Below are 20,000 nucleotides of genomic sequence, written 5' to 3' on the forward strand. Positions count from 1 at the left end.
CTCAAATAACAGCCAAAGCACAACCGCTGACGTTTCGAGTCGCCGATCGCTGGCAACACCAATTTTGACGCCAAAGTTTGTGACAAAAAAGTTCCACGGAGGAAATTTTTAAAAGGATTTTCTGGACCTTTAATTTGGGATAGCACGAGTTTTTCCCCGCTCGCTGAATTCTGATTGGTCATTTAAATTTCAGTAGCTCTCGCCACCGTATGCAAGGACGAAAGGCGGGAAAAAAGGCCAAGGTGAACCGAGTCGGAGTGGGAGTTTACAAATGGTATAACAGGATTTTTCGCCGTCATTTGTGGGTGAAAACGGGAAAAGAGGAATACGTCTGAGGATTTCCGTCTTTTTCGGAAATTTCCGGTGGAATGAGCTGTACCATTTGAAGTGCCACCCGAAATGTCGGTTTTGTTGACAATTATAAAATAATTAGGATAGTTAGCGCACTCTCATTGGTCAATAGCTGTGTTAGATGAGAGTATGGAAACACGGCTGTGACATCACATTTTGATTTGGTTATGTTGTCAGACGCGTGTTTGATTGTCTGTAGGAAATATGAGCTTATATCGAGAAAATCTGTTGCAATCAAGAATTTAAAAAAAACCCAGCATTTTCCTTCATCTTTGAGAAATATTTTATAAACGCAATACAGAACTTTTTTCCGTGTTTTTATAGCCTCATCTAAACACGACGGGGAGTTGGGAGAATTCGAGATAGTCAGTTATGCAAACCCTCGACTGCGTCTCGGGTTTGCATAACTGTCGAGAATTCTCCCAACTCCCCCAAATGTTAAGATGAGGCTATGGAAACACGGAAACCGTCCGCTATTCTTAAACGGTAAACACTCCCTGACTTGCTCGCGTTTTGCATTTGCCCGCGCAAAGCGCCGGCTGCACTTTAAAGGCCCACATTCGCCCAAAACTCATTGCGGTCGTTTCTTTTTGTTGTCAAATAACCGTTTGTCCAACTGCGTGGTCTGATTGGCTGAATGCACTCGGGTGAACCACTTGGGAAACAATATGTCAGCTATTTGAATAATTTCGTGTTACACAAAATTCAGTCACCGTGCGCAACGACTTTTGGGCGAATGTGGGCCTTTAAATTTTGATTGACACGTTAAATATCTGTGCTTTTTGTGATTGGCGAGTGTTGGTGTCACGACACTCAATTAAAACTGCTGGTTGTGTCATTCGATGTATGCGAAAACAAATCACATCAGAAAATGACAGTTAGCGATTAATAGACCACTTCGGATAATACCATAATACTCTTTGTTTGTCCCCCCAAATTTTGCGTAAGCATTGTCTTTGTTTTCTCTAGGGACCATTGTAAGTCCCAAGAGAAACTGGAAACAAGGCTTATGCAAAATTTGGGGGGGGGGGGGAGCAAACAAAGAGTGTATGGTATTTTCCGAAGTGGCTTATTACCGGATTGATTGTTCTCTGCGATATTATCATTCATTATATTTTTGTTTGACAGTTAAATGTGGAAGTTCGTGGAAAGAGAACTTTTGGGACTAAGTATACCATTGCGAAGTACAAGATGTTTTTGGGAAGCCTTGGACTAGAGAAGAAGAAAAAAGTGTAACGTCAATATTTGAGCAAAGTCCAAGATTAAGTCAATATTTATTTAAGAGCAATGTATAATACTTAATAATTTTGCAAAGCGATTTCCCGCGCTGCTGCAATGCTTGGCGTTATTATTGGCCAGAGCGGAAAATACCCTTAATACTCTTTGTTTGTCCCCCCCCTCCCCAAATTTAGAATAAGCATTGTGTCTGTTTTCCAGTTGGGACAATTGTAAGTCCCAGGAGAAACTCAACGTTCATACCATTTCTCATGCTTTTAGAGCGTTTTCACTCACGTGACCAGCAGCCATATTGGATTACTGAAACAAAAGAAAGTATTTGCTTAAAAATAGAGGTCAATTCCCGGAGGATTAATTTGGTACACCATCATGGCCGCCATTTCTTTGTCAGTTGGAACACCAACATGGCTTCTGTGACGTCATTTGAAAACGCTCATAACCCGAATTTTTGGACCGCTCCCGGGCAGTTCATTAAACTGAAAAAACACAGGAACTCGATTATTTGGAGATATATATTTTGATTAATCACCCTTTTCTTTTTATCATTTAGCGAAACAACACTCAGTAAGGAGGGAATCAGGGATCTAAACTTGAAGTTACACTGGAATACACACATTCAAAACCCTACGTAATCAGCAGTCGAACAGATGAACAAGAGTTCCTTGAAACATACGTGAAGCCTACCGAAGAAAGTCCAGGTAAACTAGTGAACTCTGCTATTCAAGTTTGTTAATTGACGGTGACGAGGTAGTTACGTACCTTTTTTTCAATTCTGGTTTCCCTTCAGTCTGAGGATCTCTACGTAAAGGGAGGAAACGGGGAAATAAGAAAACTATGAGCATCAGGCGGCTTTTATATTGTTCGCCTTCCAACAACGTGTCCCGGGTGGATCGTCATGAAAACTGAGAGAACTCGAATCGAAATGTTTTAAAGAAATTTTTCTTTAGCTTTCCTTTTTCTTGTTATTTTATTATTCAAAACGAATTTACCCATTTTAAATTTATCCTCTATGAATGCTTACTTCTTTGGGAGTCAGGCAGGCACATTGGTCATGAACCATGCCTCCTATGTGTGCGATTGTATGTAGGCTGAGTTGTAGTCGATCTCAACCTGACGGTCGGAGGTTTTTCCTGTGGGAGGTCCAATTTTCTTCTCTCGTCAAAATCGACCCATAGCTAATTATATCTGACCGTGGTGCTTTTCGAGGGCCACATATTAGAAAGCTCAGTTGGATAAGCATCGGACTACTGTGTGGGAGGTCGCGGAATAAAAAACTCCGGCTGGACAAACACTCAGGGCCTTTAAATAACGGAGGAGAAAGTGCTGCCTTTGTAATGACATCTGCAAATGGCTTGACTCTCCAATCTTCTCGGTCAAGGACGATAAACTGTGGGCCCCGTCTCACAGCCCTTCAGTGTTCACAACCCTGTGGGACGTAAAAGAACCGGCACACTATTCGCAAAGAGTAGGGCATGAAGTTGCCGGTGTTTTGGCCTGCCTTCTGGGGTATATCATGGTTGGGAGAGTAAATCCTCATAGATACTGACTACACCAAGCTCTGACCTACTCTAAAATCCCAGGGTAAAGAAGCATATATGACAGAAGATATATGATATGATGACATAACTGCTAAATGGTAATGTGTCAACCCGTTAAATAAAGATTAGGCGGGTTCATACTAGGGAATACTACTAAAGTAGTTCTTACGTCAAGAACTACTTTGAATGTGAACGGGGTTTACTTTAGTTGAAGTACCTTACTCTGTAACCTTAGAAGCGAGGTATCTTTAGAGAATTAGGCGAAAGCACGATCTCAAGTCTAGTTTTATCTCCATCGAATGTGTACTTGAGCAGATCATTCGGAGGCAAGCAAGTCTCAAGTTGACTTGAATTTCTTTCGCACTTATGACCTTCACGGAGCCCAGTATGAACCCGCCTATTATTGTATTGTATTGATATTGCATTTACATACGAAGCAGACGAAGAACTGTTTTTATTGACACTTACGAATGTTCAATCTAACCTTTGTAGCTGTTTGACTGCCGTTTCCTTTGTATTCACTTATTATGCTCTCTGATTATCGCCCTTTTTGTTTTATGGCAGTGTCTGGTCTTCTCCTTGTGGTAGTTCATAGCGGCGAAAAGTTGATGGCAATGGATGATGATGGTTATAGTGATCCTTACTGCATAGTGGCTGCTAATAAAGAAAAGGTAACAACAACGTGACAGTGGGACAAAAATTAAAACTATTTCAACTACGCGCCTCGTTGTGGGATTTTTCCATTTCATATTCTACTGCACTCGTGGCGAAATTATTGATAATTAACTTTGATATACACACTTAATTGGGGCTTTTCAGAGCCAATGAAACAGAACAGAACAACTTTTAAAACAAACCAGTTTGCTATTTACAAGTGCAGCCGAGAAGTTGAACCTTGGACTAGCAGAATCATATTCAGCGAGTTGTCAGAGTGAGTCTTGAATCCGGGATCTCGGGATCTCAAGGCAAGCGCCCTAACCACCGGGCCAAACTGCCTTCCACAAAACTGACTGGACTGCAAGGGTCAAGTGAAGACAATTAACAATTAGACCCGAAGCCCGCAAGGGCTACGGGTCAATAGCCCATGAGGCGAAGATAAATGGGGTATTGACCCGTGGCTCTTGAGGGCGAAGGGTCTAATTGTTTTACTATCACCCAACTAGTTGCACAGAAAAGGCAATAATAAAGTTAGCGAATGCAAGTTGAAGAAATATTTATTTGGCCGGAATAAAAAAGAAAGAAAGCGTCACGCTTTTCGATAGCGTAGCCAATCAAAACGCAGGATTTGCATTAGTCCACTAGTTGGGTGATACTAATAGAGAATAGACCACTTTTACATTCTTTTGTCTTTATGTTAATTAGACCTACTGCCCTCATTTTGAAACAGAAATTCTATTCAAATTTGCTGGTCGTAGCGAGGTTAGGAAGGCTTATTAGCATTAACAAAAGAATATTTGAAGAACATTTTATTTGGCCGCCATTATGAAATAGGTCTATGAAGTATTCTTGTATTCCACAAAACGTCTTGGTTTATTCACTGTACCTTGAAACTCTGTTTTTTGAAGGTGCGAACCACTCCGCACGTATCTGAATCTGTTAATCCGGTGTGGGAAGCTGTAGTGGAATTCGCTGTAAAAGATTTTACTAAGGTAAGCAGAAGTCGGCTAGACCGATATTGAGTCCTCACCACAAACGATTGAGAGAGGCAAACTCATCTGATAAACCAAACTATGGGAATATGAAGTACGAGAGCTATTTGGCTCAAATCCGAAGAAAATGATTTGAAATCTATGATAAGTTACGAGTGATACTGCGTGGTTATTTCAAAGACGGCACCTTATTGGTCAGTGTTGGTGTGAAAGTAAACCGCGCGATCATGGGAACAACAGATAAAAGTAACCATCGCACCATGGGCAGCGCAATCTAAAAATAAATTTCATCTTCTCTTGACAGGGTATAAGCTTTGGCCATTTATTAAAAAAAACGTGCAAAGAGGGGAGGTTTCGTATTTTCAGCGTTGAGTTGTAACGCACAGGGAATGAAAAGATTGGAAGGCGGGGTGGTCTCCGATTATTGCAAAGCGTGGTCGAATTGACGCCAGTATTCGGGATTCGGGGCAACCGAAGGCGAATCTTTCCAGTGACCAGAGTGGGAGCAATCGCATGCAACTTCGACTCTTCGCTGATTTTACCCTCCTTAGTTAACCATGTCACTTTTCCTTGGGATTATTTCTTTCAGGTTATTTAAAATTCTAAGTAACTAAGTGCTTTCCTCTTACGAGCAAAGCCTCTCCCTTTTTGTGTGCGACATACCAGGCTCCGCCAATTCCAGCCCAGCCGTCAGAATGCGAAAGATCTCTCTGACCTTGTTTCCAGTTTATCTCTTCTTTCTGTCCAGTGGAGCGAGAGAGGGACTGGAAGAAGACAGAATGACATCCGGTTTTGTTTGTTTATTTGTGTTTTTTCATTGCAGACTACATTATCTTTTCTTGTGTATGATCGTGACGTCAATTGGCAAGGACAGTCAGATGACTTTATGGGGTCCTGTAACCTGCAAATGAGTCTGGTACGAAAGCGGAAGTAAAGATAGTTCGTGTCCTAACTGATAATAGTGAGCTTAAGCACGAGACGTTTTCCAGTCACGAACGGCAACCGGAAGTGAACTGTTTTCCCTTTTAACTTGTCTTTACACTACCACATATATATTACCGAGCATCTTTTCTCTATTATAGAGGATAAGTTTAAAAAAACATTTGGAGACCTGGCTTGCGAAATGTTCACTACTGTTTTCCGTCCATGGCTCTGACGAAGTGTCTCGTGACTTAAGCCCTTATGTTAATCACTTCCAAAGTCTCAAGGTTAAATGGCTTAGCACAAGTTCTCTACTAGTTTTAAAGAATACAATTCAACTTCCAGTTGATCAGATCTAGTCACCTGTAGAAAAGTGCTCCAGCCACTGCACTAACCCTGCTGCCAACCCTGAGCCAGCCTTGGTCCGGCCTTAGCAACTGATTGACGTAAACTCAAAACTAAAATAACTACTTTGGCCCATCACAGCAGATGTAGACAATAAAATGAAAACATGAAGAGGACGCTGGCGCGGAAAATGCAGGCGATCAAACGAAAATTGTTTTGTTTTTTCCTTTGGTTCACTGAAAAAAGGTGCGACATTTTGAAGACAATCAGCGTGACGCAGAAAATGTTCTTTTTCTCATTATTCCGAGGATCAGCCGCAAAGTTCTCGAAATTTCACCGAGACCGACCGAAGGTTATCCCGAGCAACTTCGTCTCATGGTTATATTGTCCTGGCCTCGGTTGTTCAAAAGGTCGATAACACTACCCACTGGATAAATCACTATCCAGCGGATAGACAAAAACAAAACCAATTGAGTTATCCAGTGGATAGCGTTATCCACTCTTCGAACAACTGGGCCCAGGGGCCCGTTTTTCGAAAGTCCCGAAATTTTACGGGCCATTTTCGTGTGTCACAATTCTCTTTGTATCTCAAGAACGGAGAGGACTTAAGTCGCCAAACTTCTTCACACCCATTTTTCTTTTTGTTACCTTGAAAACATGTGATTCCAAAACAAGCGGTTGGCAGTTTCACGAATGGCTTTTCGGGCCCGAAACGTTTTCAGGACTTTCAAGAAGTTGTTGGTTCATCAGGAGTTGGTTTTACTTGGTGGTTTGTGGGCTGTCCAGAATTGACTGAGTGGTAATATATTTGACCTGTTCATTGGCCATCAGATATTCAAGGGACCCTCGATATTGTAAACAAAATTATTTTTTGATCCGTCAAGTAAATTTCTTATATTTGTTTCTCAACGCTTAAACAGGACGAGCCCGCAATCATTAAGCGTAGTATCGACTTGAAGTACAAAGTGTTTGGAAAGAAGAAGTCAGAGGACACTATCATGAAGGCAGGCGCGCTAACAGTGTCAGCGGTCTTTCGGCCCGTGGAAACTGTAGCCAAATCAGGTAAAGGGTGGATAGAGAAGCACATTCATATATACCATAAATTCATATGCCACCTTTACATATATCTTTAGAACCAATTTGGGTAGCTCTGTAACCAGTTCAAGGAGGTAAGGATACGTCCTTTTCTTGAGGGGCTAATCAGGCCCAATAAACACAGATGGCATGAATAAACACACCAGGTTTAAGAACCCCATGTGGTCAGAGCCAAACAAGCTGCAGTTCTCAAGCGTAGCTAACCAGGCTTGGTCTACCGGTGGTAGTTAGGGTGCCTTCGATTGACCGTATTCCGGAATAGGAGTACATGGAATAGAAGATAGAAATCCTTCCTTTTTACGAAGATTCACATAAAAATTGTCAAACACCTGCTAAAATGCTATTTTAGAAATATCTTTATTATTCTTGTTGCTTCAAAACACCAGACATACCGTTTTAAATCATCACTCCACGCATTCTTATTCCAGAATAGGGTCATTCGAACATACCCTTAGTTGTGCTCTGTCGAAGGGCGAACGCTTGAAACGTCAGGCTTTTAATCTCCCTCCCGGAGTCACTTTTCTTAATTAATTCCTTTCATAGAACGCAAATTTTCGTATATTAAATGCAGTGGAACTGGAAACTACCCCGGCATATATTCTCTAATTCGAGGTCAGAAAATTCCTTGAACCGGTAACCTTTGTTGTTAAAGTTTAGTGCTGCATCCTTGCAATTGCGCCTGAGAAACATTTCATCTCAGCCCGTTTATAATCAATATTTTGTGTGGTTTTGTTGATCTAGAAAAGGAAGTGTCCCCTGGTGGAATGCCTGATGGTGAAGATATTGATGAAATAAATGTAAGTGATTCGTTTTATTTATTCTGTTTCAAGCCGAACACTGTGTGCAAATGAACGAACAGCGTATGGAAAACCATCGGCAAAAATTTCCGTTTGAGATATCTGAACCCCTCACTTTTCAGCAAACCCTACCTTGCATTCACCTGATGCCAATCGCGCGTGCGCACAGCCTACTATCGATATATCCGCGGGAAGCCATGGCGGCGCGCCTTTTTCTTTTATTCTTGCTTTCGGCTCGAAGCGAAAGGGGTTCCACATTTTACTAAGCCGCAAAGTTGTTACAGTCTCCATACTAATTTGATTAATGGTGCCGTGGCTATAGGAACACTCCAAGAAACACACTATGAAGAGCAGCATGAAGATAAAACGACAAGTAGAGGAAATGATGTTAATTAAAGGTAATTTGTCATACTAGATTTAACATTAAGGGCGTTCATTTCTACGTGCAGTGATAGCTCTAGCAAGAACAAAGACTTTTGCCGAAATCTCCCGCAATCTTACTTCACGAAAAATGAGACGAGTTAGTGGGAGTCCTATTTATTGCTTTCAAGCCAGTTTTTCTCTGGGCCCAGAATGCGGACTTTTTTTCGTCCTGCCTTTGCGTTCGTGAGGAAGGGCTTTCTGTTCAACCTGGAAACGGCTGGGTCAAACGCGAGGCAAAAGCAACAGAAAAAAAAAGAGCTGAACTCGTACAAGAGAAGCGGGTGAAAATTCATTCCAACTGTTGTATGTAATCAAAAATGTTGTGCAACCGACTGCAGGAGAAAATGGCAAAGCCACATGATAGTGAAAGAGTGCAAAAACTGCTTGGCATGTCTTCCGTAATGAGACTTCATTTAAGACGTATCTTTGTAATTTGCTTTATACTCGTGCCAGGGTCCAAGAATATACTGGTCTTTTTGGCTGACTTTCTTCTCCGGTAAATTTTAAAACTGATTATTTTTTGCGTATATGGCAGAGATAATAGGGAGATGTAGCTTAAAGGCCCTTTCAAACGGTTCCAACAGTGCGCTAACAAAAGAAGCAACACTTCCGCGAAACTTGATTGCAAAGAACTAACAACTAGAAACCAGACTCTTTCGTCCAGATAAACTTCGCCAAATTGAGTTTTTCAGCCTGATGTGAGCATGCGTGTGTTCTACAATTGTTGAACAGAGTGTTCAAACGTCTTCATTCAACATATCCGAGACCAAAGAAAAGTTGAATCGATGTTGAATGAAAGTTGAAACCGATTTAAACTTGATTCAGCACGCTTTCGACATTTTTTACGCTTTCAACAATGTTGGACAACCTGTTGAAACGCACCGAATCTTTGGTTTAACAAACGTGTTGAATGCATGTTGAAGCAAATGCTGAAACCGTTTAAACGGGCCTTAAGCTTAAGGCTCCATGTAAACGGACGTAACATTGTTGGCCAACAACTCCCAACATGATTGTTGGGAGTCACATGTTGCGACAGTTTGCAGACCCTGTTGCATGTTGTTAGGAATTGTTGCGCGACGTTTGAAATGAAACTGGTCAAACTTTTGAGCCAACAACTCCCAACATTTCTTTTGTTCCGTAATCGCCGAAGAGTAGCGCAACAATGTTGGATCCGTTGCACAGCTCGTCCAACATTGTTGGGGCCACGCACGCGCATTACATATGGTCTCCATGGAGACAGCAACGCATTAACATGTTGAAAACAAGATGGCAGCCGAATTTTTAAGTTTGCAAAGTCTTATGGGCCGTATCCTTGCCATAATGGGAGTACACATCGCTGCCAACATCATCCAACATCTGCCGAAATTACTTCTCCTAACCCTAACCCTAAGCAAGGACGGCTACGAGAACGCTGTCTAAAAATATTATTTCCCGTTACTGTAATAATTTTACGATTACTCCAGGTCGCTCGGCATGGAAAGTGTGAGTCCACATTCCAAGATTAAGGACGGTGCCTACTAATTCAAAGGTATTTTTACGCGGTTTACTGAATATGCGAGAAAAGCAGATCTTAAAAAGTGTTTTTTAAATCCAAAAAAGAAAATTGGGGGTAACCACGCATTTTTCGAAGATAATTAATCAACAATATTTGTAAAAAGCTTTAAAATACAAAGCAATGTATGGCATTCTTTTCCAAATTGAAGGTTAATTACCTCTGAAAAATGCATGGTTACCCCCAATTTTCTTTTTGGATACCAAGAGCACTTGCTAAAGTTTACTTTTTCCGCATAGTTTTGAGCGGCGCAAAAACATCACTGTCTTAATAAGCACAACCTATAGGAAATCCGAGTATCTCGAGATGCGCAGAACGTGTGCGCAATAACAATAGTAGGAACCGTCCTTAAAATTAGAGAGAACAGTGTGGATATTTAGAGAGAAATTAAAATTTATCGTCAGGTGCTGTCTTCCTCAAAATTACCTCAAATTTGGTCATTTCGATCACATCGTCAAGACGAGAACGGCAAAGAAATCTATAAAAATCTTTTTGCAAATTAAACCTGTTGTTTCATCACGTTCTCGTAGCCGCCTCCGTCGTTGTCCTTGCATAAGGGAGCTTACGAAACGACGACGCCGACGGCAACGACGACGCTACGAAACAATAGGTTTAGTGAGCAAAAACAATGGCTCTGCACGCTCTGCACGTGCGTTTTACATTTTGGTACATTTCTTTGCCGTCATCTCCTAAATGACGACGTGAAATGACCAAATTCAAAGTTCTGTGGAGGACGTTAGCACATGACGATGAATTTTCAGTCCTCTCTCTACGCTTCCAACCGAGTCATACAAGTTTAATTCCTCGACAGTTACTACACATTTTTAACTCGAAACGTCATGTAATAGTTTTGCAGTGATATGAATAACGCGAACTTGTATTTTTAAATGAAGTCCTCGTAGCCGTCGTCGTCCTCGTTTCGTAAGCCCCCTTATAAACACCATAACGACGTGATAGGAACACATATGACGTCATGCGAAAGACACGAGCACTTGACAATAAATTTTCAATTTTCCGGCCGTCCAGGCATCCATTCTGTTCATATCAATTTTATTCCTGATGATGTTGATGGACACATTCCATTTCGAACGACTTGGAGCAATCGCTAAAAATAAAGTACCGCAATAACGGGAAATGATATTTTTAGGTAACGTTCTTGTAGCTAGCTGTAGTCGTCTTCCCTTTTTACATTCATATCAGCGAAGGTGCCTAGATTAGGTGGGAAAGGCGTTTAAAAGTGATAAATGGCATGTTATACGTTCAAAGTTTGTCGACTCCTGGAGTAGTCAATGTAATGACATTGTTCTTTCGCTTTCCGCTAGAGCTTGGAGTCTTGGTAATCACTCTCCTTCAGGGCAAAGACATGGTGGCTATGGACAGCAATGGTCAGTCAAACATCTTGCTATTTTTCTTTTCTGCAGGACGGGTCTTTTTTGTTGCTGTGTGAAGAAAAAATTAATAAACATTAGCAAACATAATAATATCGTAGCATAAGAATTGGGAATGCCTCGCTGTTGTGCACAACCATGATACATGCATGCTTCTTTTCACAGTTTATTACAGCTTTAAGCCTTCCCTTCGTGAGACTGGCAATTGCAGGTTTTACTCATTTCAATGCCAGACCCTTTTATTCTTTAGTGAGGGTTGGCTCAGGGATAAAAGGGTTAACGACCTCGCTCTACATCCATTAAAAAACAACATTATTTTTCAATTTTGTAATTTTAAAGCCATAAAGGTCAAAGTAAAGTGGATTTCTTTTGTCAGTGAAGTGTTGAAAAGTAATGTCTCTTATCACGCATTCGTTTGCGTCACCAAGCTAAATGATTATCAACCAATCAGAACCAATCATGGAATTTTCTCGCACTCAACGCCGGTCACCAGCAAAGGAGTTTTGATTGGTTAATTCTGCGTGTGTTGCGATTGGACAAAATGATCATTGTGTCCTTGGATTTTATCGATGCTTCTTTGCAAACGGCCATAAAATTGTGCTTTTTATTCAGTGTTTATTTCTTTTTCGTCTTCCGCAGGTCTTAGCGATCCTTTCTGTGTGGTACGGGTGAACAACGCGAAGAAATACAAAACCAACGTGGCTTATGAAACTTTAAAACCCGTGTGGAATGAATCTGTGTCGATTGCCATGCCACAAGCAAACGATAAAATTCATCTTGTAAGTTCTGCTTTTTGAATAATTGCCCGTTTAGGCCGCATTTGCTGCAAGGGTGGACAATAGCTTCGATGGAATAACTTTTAAGAAATAAAATTAAAATCTGAACTGATGGCTTCTCTTTTTCCTCTTCGTTTTACCACCCTAGGCTTGTATATCTTAGTAATTGTTGCAATTTCAAATTGTACTTTAAAAAATCAAGCACTCTAGTATACGTCATCAAACAGTCTCGTTCCCAGACTTTGTCTTTCGTAGGATACGTGAACTGAGTCTAAGAAGCTTAAGGTGTCAGGATTTAATAAGTAACTTTAGAAATTATTGATAACTGAATCAATTTCAAAAAACTGCGTCTGTGTTTTTCTTTGCTCTAGGACGTGTTCGACAAAGATGTGTTTCAGAATGACTTCATGGGAACTGTTACTCTCACAGTCGATGAAATAAAGGAGGCCTCTAAGGTGAACAAAATATTTCTTTGCAAGGCTGTGGCGTAGACAGTGTGGAAGAATGATGCTAATTAACCGAGCTAATAACATTTTATTGGGCTTTCGATGCAATACAACGCAAAAATAACAATACTAAACACAACCAGAAGTACAACCCAGAAGTGTCGATCTCTCTCATTTGACCTTGGCCCATCATGCACTTTACTGTATTAGGGAGTTTAAGAAACGACGACGGCTACGACTACGACAACCCCACAAAACAATAATATCATTGGTTAAAAGAGCATAAATAATAGTGCTGCACGCGCAGCACGGATTTTAGCAAGTATGTTTGCGGTTATCTGCATAACCACGACGTGAAATCACGAAATTTGAGGTTTTGACGGCAACGTAAGCATGCAACAGAGAATCCTTCATTCTCTATTTTCACTCTGAACCCGCTCGTACCAATTTATTTTTAGGATACTTCGCACATATTGTAGGACGTGAACGAGACTAAATAATCGCGAAAGACTTATGATAGAGCCAACTTATATTTTGAGTTGAAGATTTCGTCGACCGTCGCCGTCGTAGATCTTAAAGCCTCCATTATCTAAATTTAGAAACGGGTTTCACCAGAAAGTCCATTTTACAGTTGTGTGCTTAGTTACCTGGCCTATGAATGAAAGTGAGGCTGGAGTTGACCTTGTTTTGATAGAAACCTCACTGCTTTTCTTAGGTAAATTCTAAATAATAGGCAATTTTTACGATGGCGTCGTTTGACTACAACCACCAGAGTTCAGTTTGTGTTTTTTTTTCTTATTTAAAATTTGTATTCCCCGTGGGGTAAAAATAACAATAGCTCTAATTAGCATGAGACAAGCTAAACCTGTAGGATATGATTTCGGTGCTTGTAGTCAAATGGCGTCCTCATGCAAATATCCTATTAGCATGACAATAACGTCATTAAGAAATAAAAAGGAGAGAGGTCTGTATCATAAAAAGTTAAAAACCAGCCTCACTTTCATTTAAAGGCCAGGTAGCTAAGCACACAACTGTAAAGAGGTCTATGATGACCTATCACATCGCGCCTGATGACCACAACGCATCTGATTGGTCTGCGACCAGGTAGCCGCACGAGGGATTGCTCTTGCTTAAATGCAAAATCGTGGATCGTGCAAGGAATACAACATCGGCACTTTTTTTCTAGCAAAAATCTAGCAGTAGCGTTTTTAAAAATATATAGTATCGAAAACTGATGACCGCATTCCATCGCAGATTAAGGCTTCTGGGTTATGTACTTCTTTCACAACTCGATATAATTTAAATAGGCCAGTTTCGTATTGGCTTGGATCGAGCATGAAATGGAGGCTAATGTGGGGGATTCTTTTCACATGCAAATTATTTCCCATCGCATTAAACTCCATTTCATGCTAGATCCATTCTAACCGTGGGAATACGAAACTGGCCTATTCCTTCTAAACAAAGGAGCTTGAGCATTGCATTGGTATCGCTGAATTCATGGGTTCAAATCTCATTCAATCCTGAACTTTTAAGGTTTTCTTTGCGTTATTGATTGAGTCACCTTCATAACTGCAATGATGAAAATTCTTCTATCTGCATTTCAAATATACGTCTTTCGTAGATGTATATGTATAGATGTCTTTTATAATGGCGGCCAAATAAAATACTCTCCTGTTTTAATGCTAATAGGTCTTTCTAGCCTTGCTATAACGAGCAAATTTCAAAAGAATATTTGTTTCAAAATGAGGGCAGTAGGTCCAATTATCATAAATACAAAAGAATGTAAAGGTCGTCGCTACTAATGAAAGTGGTCTCCTCATTTTGAAGCCCGCCGCACACGGTGAGGAAAGAGCTGAGCAAACTGCCTCGCGAGGCGGTTTGCTCAACCGTTTTCTCACCGTGTGCGGGGAACTTTTGGTGAGAAATTGGCCTCGCGAGGCCGTGAGGAAAAAATCAAACATGTTTGATATTTTTCGCCTCGCCAGGCAAATTCCTCATTGTGTGCGGCCATCGTGAGAATCGAGTTGAGCTTGGTCAATGAAGCATCCAATAAAAATACATGGCATTCTCACGTGACCTCAGTGACGTCGGAATTTCTTCCTCCGACACCATCCTGAACCGCTGGAGTCACGTGAGTATGCCATGTATTTTTATTGGATGCTTGATTAAACCAAGCTCAGCTCGATTCTAACGATCGCCGCACACATTGAGGAATTTGTCTCGCGAGGCAAAAAATATCAAACATGTTTGATTTTATCCTCACGGCCTCGTGAGGCGAATTTCTCACCACAATTTCCCCGCATACGTGAGGAAACGGCTGAGCAAACCGCCTCGCGTGGCAGTTTGCTCAGCTCTTTCCTCAAGTGTGCGGCGGGCTTCATTTGAAACAAAGATCAAAGCAAACACACTATCGATCTAAATTCATTGCAGTTTTAAAGTGGTCGTAACAATGATGAGAAAATGTTTTAAGAAAGGACAGAAATAAGTTATTTCCATAATGATTTGAGAAGGTGCTGGAAAAGTTCTGTTGTTTTCCTGATTCGACTCCAAAAAACATGGCCGAAAACGCTTAGCCAGTTTCGAGATTTCTTGAAGATTCCAGTAATAATTTGTTCTTTTTCGTTGTTGAAATAGAAAGGGGGACCTCAGTGGCTCAAACTACAGGAAGTTGAATCAGGTGAAATTCAAGTGCAGTTTAAAGTTTCCATCCCTGGTGAACAGGTTGGTAAACATGACTACAGGGAATAGAGTAGACTGACCCGTAAAATCTTGCCGGGATACTTGAAACTTGGTTTGCAGGATACGGGATGAAGTCGTCGTTGGTAGTGTTATCAAAGTTTATTAAATCTATTTCAAAAGCATGATCATTACGGTACGTATTTGGGTAAAGCCTACATATATAGCAGCATGCGAGATACTTAAGTTTATTTTGAGACGCCTCTAAGACTAGTGGCGTATTCCATTTATAAAAAATTCCAGCTTGAACTTTTCGCAATTTGATGCGCTTAATAGCCCAATTTCGACATATTTCAAAAGGCATCATCTCGAGGCTCTAGGGAATAAACTCAGACAAAACCTTATTTTTATTCCCCAAAGCCTCGAAATCATGTATTCCGTTTTAAGTTGACTTTTAATATTCTTAAGCAAAAAATTCGAGACAGTTATGCAAACCCAAGACGCGTAACTGTCGAGAATTCTCCCAACTCCCCCCAGTGTTTAGATGAGGCTATGGAAACACGGAAAAAAGTCCTCTATTGCATTTATAAAATATTTCTAAAAAATAATTTGACAAATGAAGGAAAATGCTTTTATATCGAGGCATGACTCTACGAAACGCTAACTCTGCTTGAAGTCGCACTAGTTTGCTGAAGAATGCGCAATAAAGCTAAACACATTAATTGGATGAATTTGGCCACACATGTGGCGTGTTTAATTTGATCCAGGACACTTAATTGTGGTCTACAGGATTACCATTGTTCAGCAAAGGTGGGGCGAAAAAGACGCGCCCACATTACTAAATGTACGCAATTGATCCGATGTCTGGTGACAGGGGATGGGGGAGCGGGAAAATGTTTTTTTCGCGAGATACCGACGGTACGAGGGCCAAGGGAAGAAGGGCGAATTGCTCGAGAGAAATATCGTTTATCCTCTAGGGAACGCCCCCTCTATTTCCAGGGGTGATACTTGACACAAACCAGGCTTACGGACCAATGCTTGACCGTCATGGCTCGACATAAATAACATTATGCGTGCACAGAATGTTTGGGTTTTTTTTTTACTTTTTGATTGAAACAGACTTTCTTGATACACGCTCACATTTTCTACCAGCCAATCAAAACGCGCGTCTGACAACACATAACCAAAAACATTTATTGTGATGTTACAGCCGTGTTTTCATACTCTCATCTCAACACGACTATTGACCAACGAGAGTGCGCGTACTATCCTAATTATTTATAAATGGACATTTCGCACAAAAACTCGACCCAAGCCACCGCGCGTTCACATAAGTTTCGGGCCAATCTGTTCACTCTTGCCTATTGCGAGCATGGGCCACTGGGAAAATACAACTCGGTCATTTTAGTCCAAGCGGTGCATCTTACACAATTCATCTACAGATTTGGTCCCAATATTCCATTCAATCTGAATCAAAATTTTACTTCCAACCAAAATTTCCTGAAGTTTTCTGGAACAATGGGAAAGGCCCTTGAAGAGCCCGAAGATGACTAGGGTGTCACTGTCATGTGAGACCAAATATTCGGAAAAGACCTTACTCTTTGTGGGCTGTAAACAGTGCAAAAAGCTTGCTTATTTTGTTTCATCTTGACAGGATGAAACAGAGAAAGCTGGAGAAGCGACTTTACAGCCAGGAGAGAGTGGAAACGATTCAGGAATAAGTGATGCAGGAGAACAAACAGAACCAGTTAAAGATGTGTTTGACATTACGCTGGACAAAATGGATGGTTCGTAAATCTCATTGCCATATCTGATGCCAGCGCGGCGCTCTACCCAGCTGAGCTACGAAGCCACTGATATGGGATCCGGAGCTGGTCATTTGTGGGTTCAAATGTTCCCGTGATTAATGAATCAATGAACCCACAAATGACCAGCTCCCATCATCAGTGGCTTCATAGCTCGGTTCCGGCATCGCGACGTCACGGGTTCAAACCCCGTTGAAGTCGTGAAATTTTCAGGCTTCTCTACGCAATTGTTAAAATTGTGTTCATAACTGCGAGGATCATAGCTTCACTTGATTTCACCTCCGCAGTTCAATATATGATTCATTTCATATATCATTACGTTCATCGCTCAAGTTTTTGGCCAAAAATATCCAATATTAAAAGAGAGATTTTTTTCAATAGTGACTCGGAAGTACTTGAAAAAATGCGAGTGCTCCTTGATTCGACAATTTCGGTCCTACTAGTATAGCGGGACAATTGTCTTCTAAACGTAGTTTGGTGGACCAGCTCCGACGAGTCTCCTATAGCCCACTTCAGAAAATGCCATAATGCTCTTTCAGTGTCCCCCCCCCCCCCCCCAATTTTTGCATAAGCATTGTTTCCAGTTTCTCTTGGGACCTACAATGGTCCCAAGAGAAAACAAAAAGAATGATAATGCAAAATTCGGGGGGACACTGAAATAGTATTATGGTATATTCCGAAGTGGGCTATAGCTCAGTGGAAGAGCATCCGAACTAGTAATCGGAAGTATCCCCGAGTCACATCAGAAACAAAATATCTCTTCATTTTATTCCCCCGGTCAATGTTTGTCATCTGCTTCTTTATGATAGCCGCCTATATTTGTTGCACCCAGGCTATGTGTATACATTTTTTAACAGACTTAACTGATTAGAGTATAATATGAAGTGCTAAGTTTCTACCCCATATGAACCACGTGAGCGTTAGCCCTACTAATGGAGATGGGCCCACACAAGGACAGAGAAAAACTCTGGTGGGAATTGAACCCACGAATTTCGGGTTAGATCCCCGCTGCTCTACCGACTGAGCTACAAGGTCAGACGGGAGCAGGCCGTGGGAACTGAAGATGTTAAAGTCACGGCAATAAACATGTACAAGTACAAGGAAGGATTACGTTTTTGCAAACCTTGGGCGTGTAGCACTTATATTTGAACAGACTTAACTGATTAGAGTGGACAGACAAGTCCACACAAGGACAGAGAAAAAACTCTGACCAGGGTGGGAATTGAACCAAAAAACGTAATCCTTTCTTGAACTTGTACATTTTTTAACAGGCCCACCAGTGACATTGGTTTTAAAATTGGCACACTTCCAGTGGCTCACTGTCCATGAAATATTTTTACTTCAGGATCTATTGCGTTGACCGTATTGGAGGCGATAGCGCAAGATCCCGCTATATCTGGACGCCGTATTGGACGAGTTTGGGAAGATCCGGGAGGACTTACTCCACTCCCCTCTGTTTTTTACTCGTCCCAGACCCTACCCTTCATTTCTTTAAGATGGTGAACGGATCTGGGCTTCGAATCTCTCTAGAAAGCACGCGAGCTATCGCTTGCAAGCAGACTTGCGTTTGTCTAATATTGTTGTGACCTATTAAAACACTCTCTGAACGCCACTTGGAAAATGTTTGCAGAGAAGGTTTTGGGGGTTAAAAGGTGCCTGTTATGCCCAAGAGAAAATAAAGTGACAGTAGGAGGGGATGGCCCTGGTCGGGATTTGTAAAGCTTACAAAATTATTTTTAGAAACAGAAGTTGGTTTCCTTTAATGTCCTCAACGACATCAATCGGGCACCGCAGGCGGAGCGCGAAGAACCCCTTTATTTTTTTTTGTGATTGAGTGTACCTCCTTCATGTTTCTTCTTTTTCTTATAAAAGGTAAATTTTCCATGTCTGTGATTTGTAATTTGCTTCTTCTTTGCAGAGTATATTGAAAGTCAGATACCTCCGTTGTTTTACAGTGTGTCCGGAGAAGTCATCCAGGCTTCGGATATCACAGGTAACGTGGGACTAAATCCTTTGATTTTACATGGCATTAGGTTCTGAAAACCGTGTTATTGGAGAGATCTAGTCGGCTGTCAGTTAAGCCTAGATGCCAATTCGTATACAGATATTAATTCGCCCTAGACAGTTCAAAACGCACCAATCACTATTTACAGTCTTCTCAGCCTAACTGACAGACGACCAATAACATCACAACTTAAGCTGGAGACACACGGCTCAACATCGTACAATATTTGTTCCTCAACAAATTTTGAACTATACAGCTTATTCCAAAATGGCAGCCATTTTAGTATTTTTTTTTTTTTGTTTCCTTGCAACTTGGCCCTCTTCAAAAGAATATTTAACCTTGAACGAGGCCAAAAGGGCCAATTTGCCATCAAACATTCAACATGGCATCAGGACATACTCATGTACAACATTTGTTGATCAACAAATGTTGAATCCTGTGTCACCGGCTTTAGTTGACCAATCAAATCAACGACCTGGGGTATTTATACCATATACTGACACAACACAAATCACTAAACTCTATAATGACTTCTGCACAGGTTGTCACTGGAAAGAATCCCTTTCAGGACTACACACACTCACCCAGACGATGGTATTTTCACTTAGTTCTGATATGACTCCTGTGTTCAAACCATTTAAGATTTTAACTGAGTACTCCCTTTTGGCTCCTCTCTTAAACTACCTCTGCTCATGGAGTTTGATTTACTCTCTTCCTTCTTCGTAGGTTGGGGAACGTTTCAGATACGCGCTCAAGTTCTAATGTAAGTAGCATTCTTAAAAGCACCTTATTATTATTTTTTTAATTTCGAATTTTTGACCTTCCTTGCAAATCTAAAACACTCAAAGGTTCGAAAGACTCGATTTTCCGATAATGAGATTATGTGAGGAAAATTTGAAAGATCTCTGCAATGTCATATGTTGGTTCTTTATTGTGCCTCCTGCCGCGAGAAGTTTTTGTCCAAGGGCACTCTGGCCTTTAGCTCTGCTCAAAAACC

General features: G+C 41.1%; 1 protein-coding gene across 1 annotated transcript in view; it reads left to right on the forward strand.

Annotated features, from left to right (window-relative positions):
* Positions 1–20,000, forward strand: part of LOC138049522 (uncharacterized) — a 63,050-nt gene that overhangs the window by 35,214 nt on the left and 7,836 nt on the right. Inside the window, exons 19-23 of the mRNA XM_068895831.1 lie at positions 12,443–12,526; positions 15,152–15,238; positions 16,848–16,980; positions 18,917–18,991; positions 19,730–19,766. Coding sequence (XP_068751932.1) covers positions 12,443–12,526; positions 15,152–15,238; positions 16,848–16,980; positions 18,917–18,991; positions 19,730–19,766 — 416 coding nt within the window. The remainder of the gene's footprint in view (positions 1–12,442; positions 12,527–15,151; positions 15,239–16,847; positions 16,981–18,916; positions 18,992–19,729; positions 19,767–20,000) is intronic.

This window comes from Montipora capricornis, chromosome 5 (assembly GCF_036669925.1).
Source record: "Montipora capricornis isolate CH-2021 chromosome 5, ASM3666992v2, whole genome shotgun sequence".
Lineage (NCBI taxonomy): Eukaryota > Metazoa > Cnidaria > Anthozoa > Scleractinia > Acroporidae > Montipora > Montipora capricornis.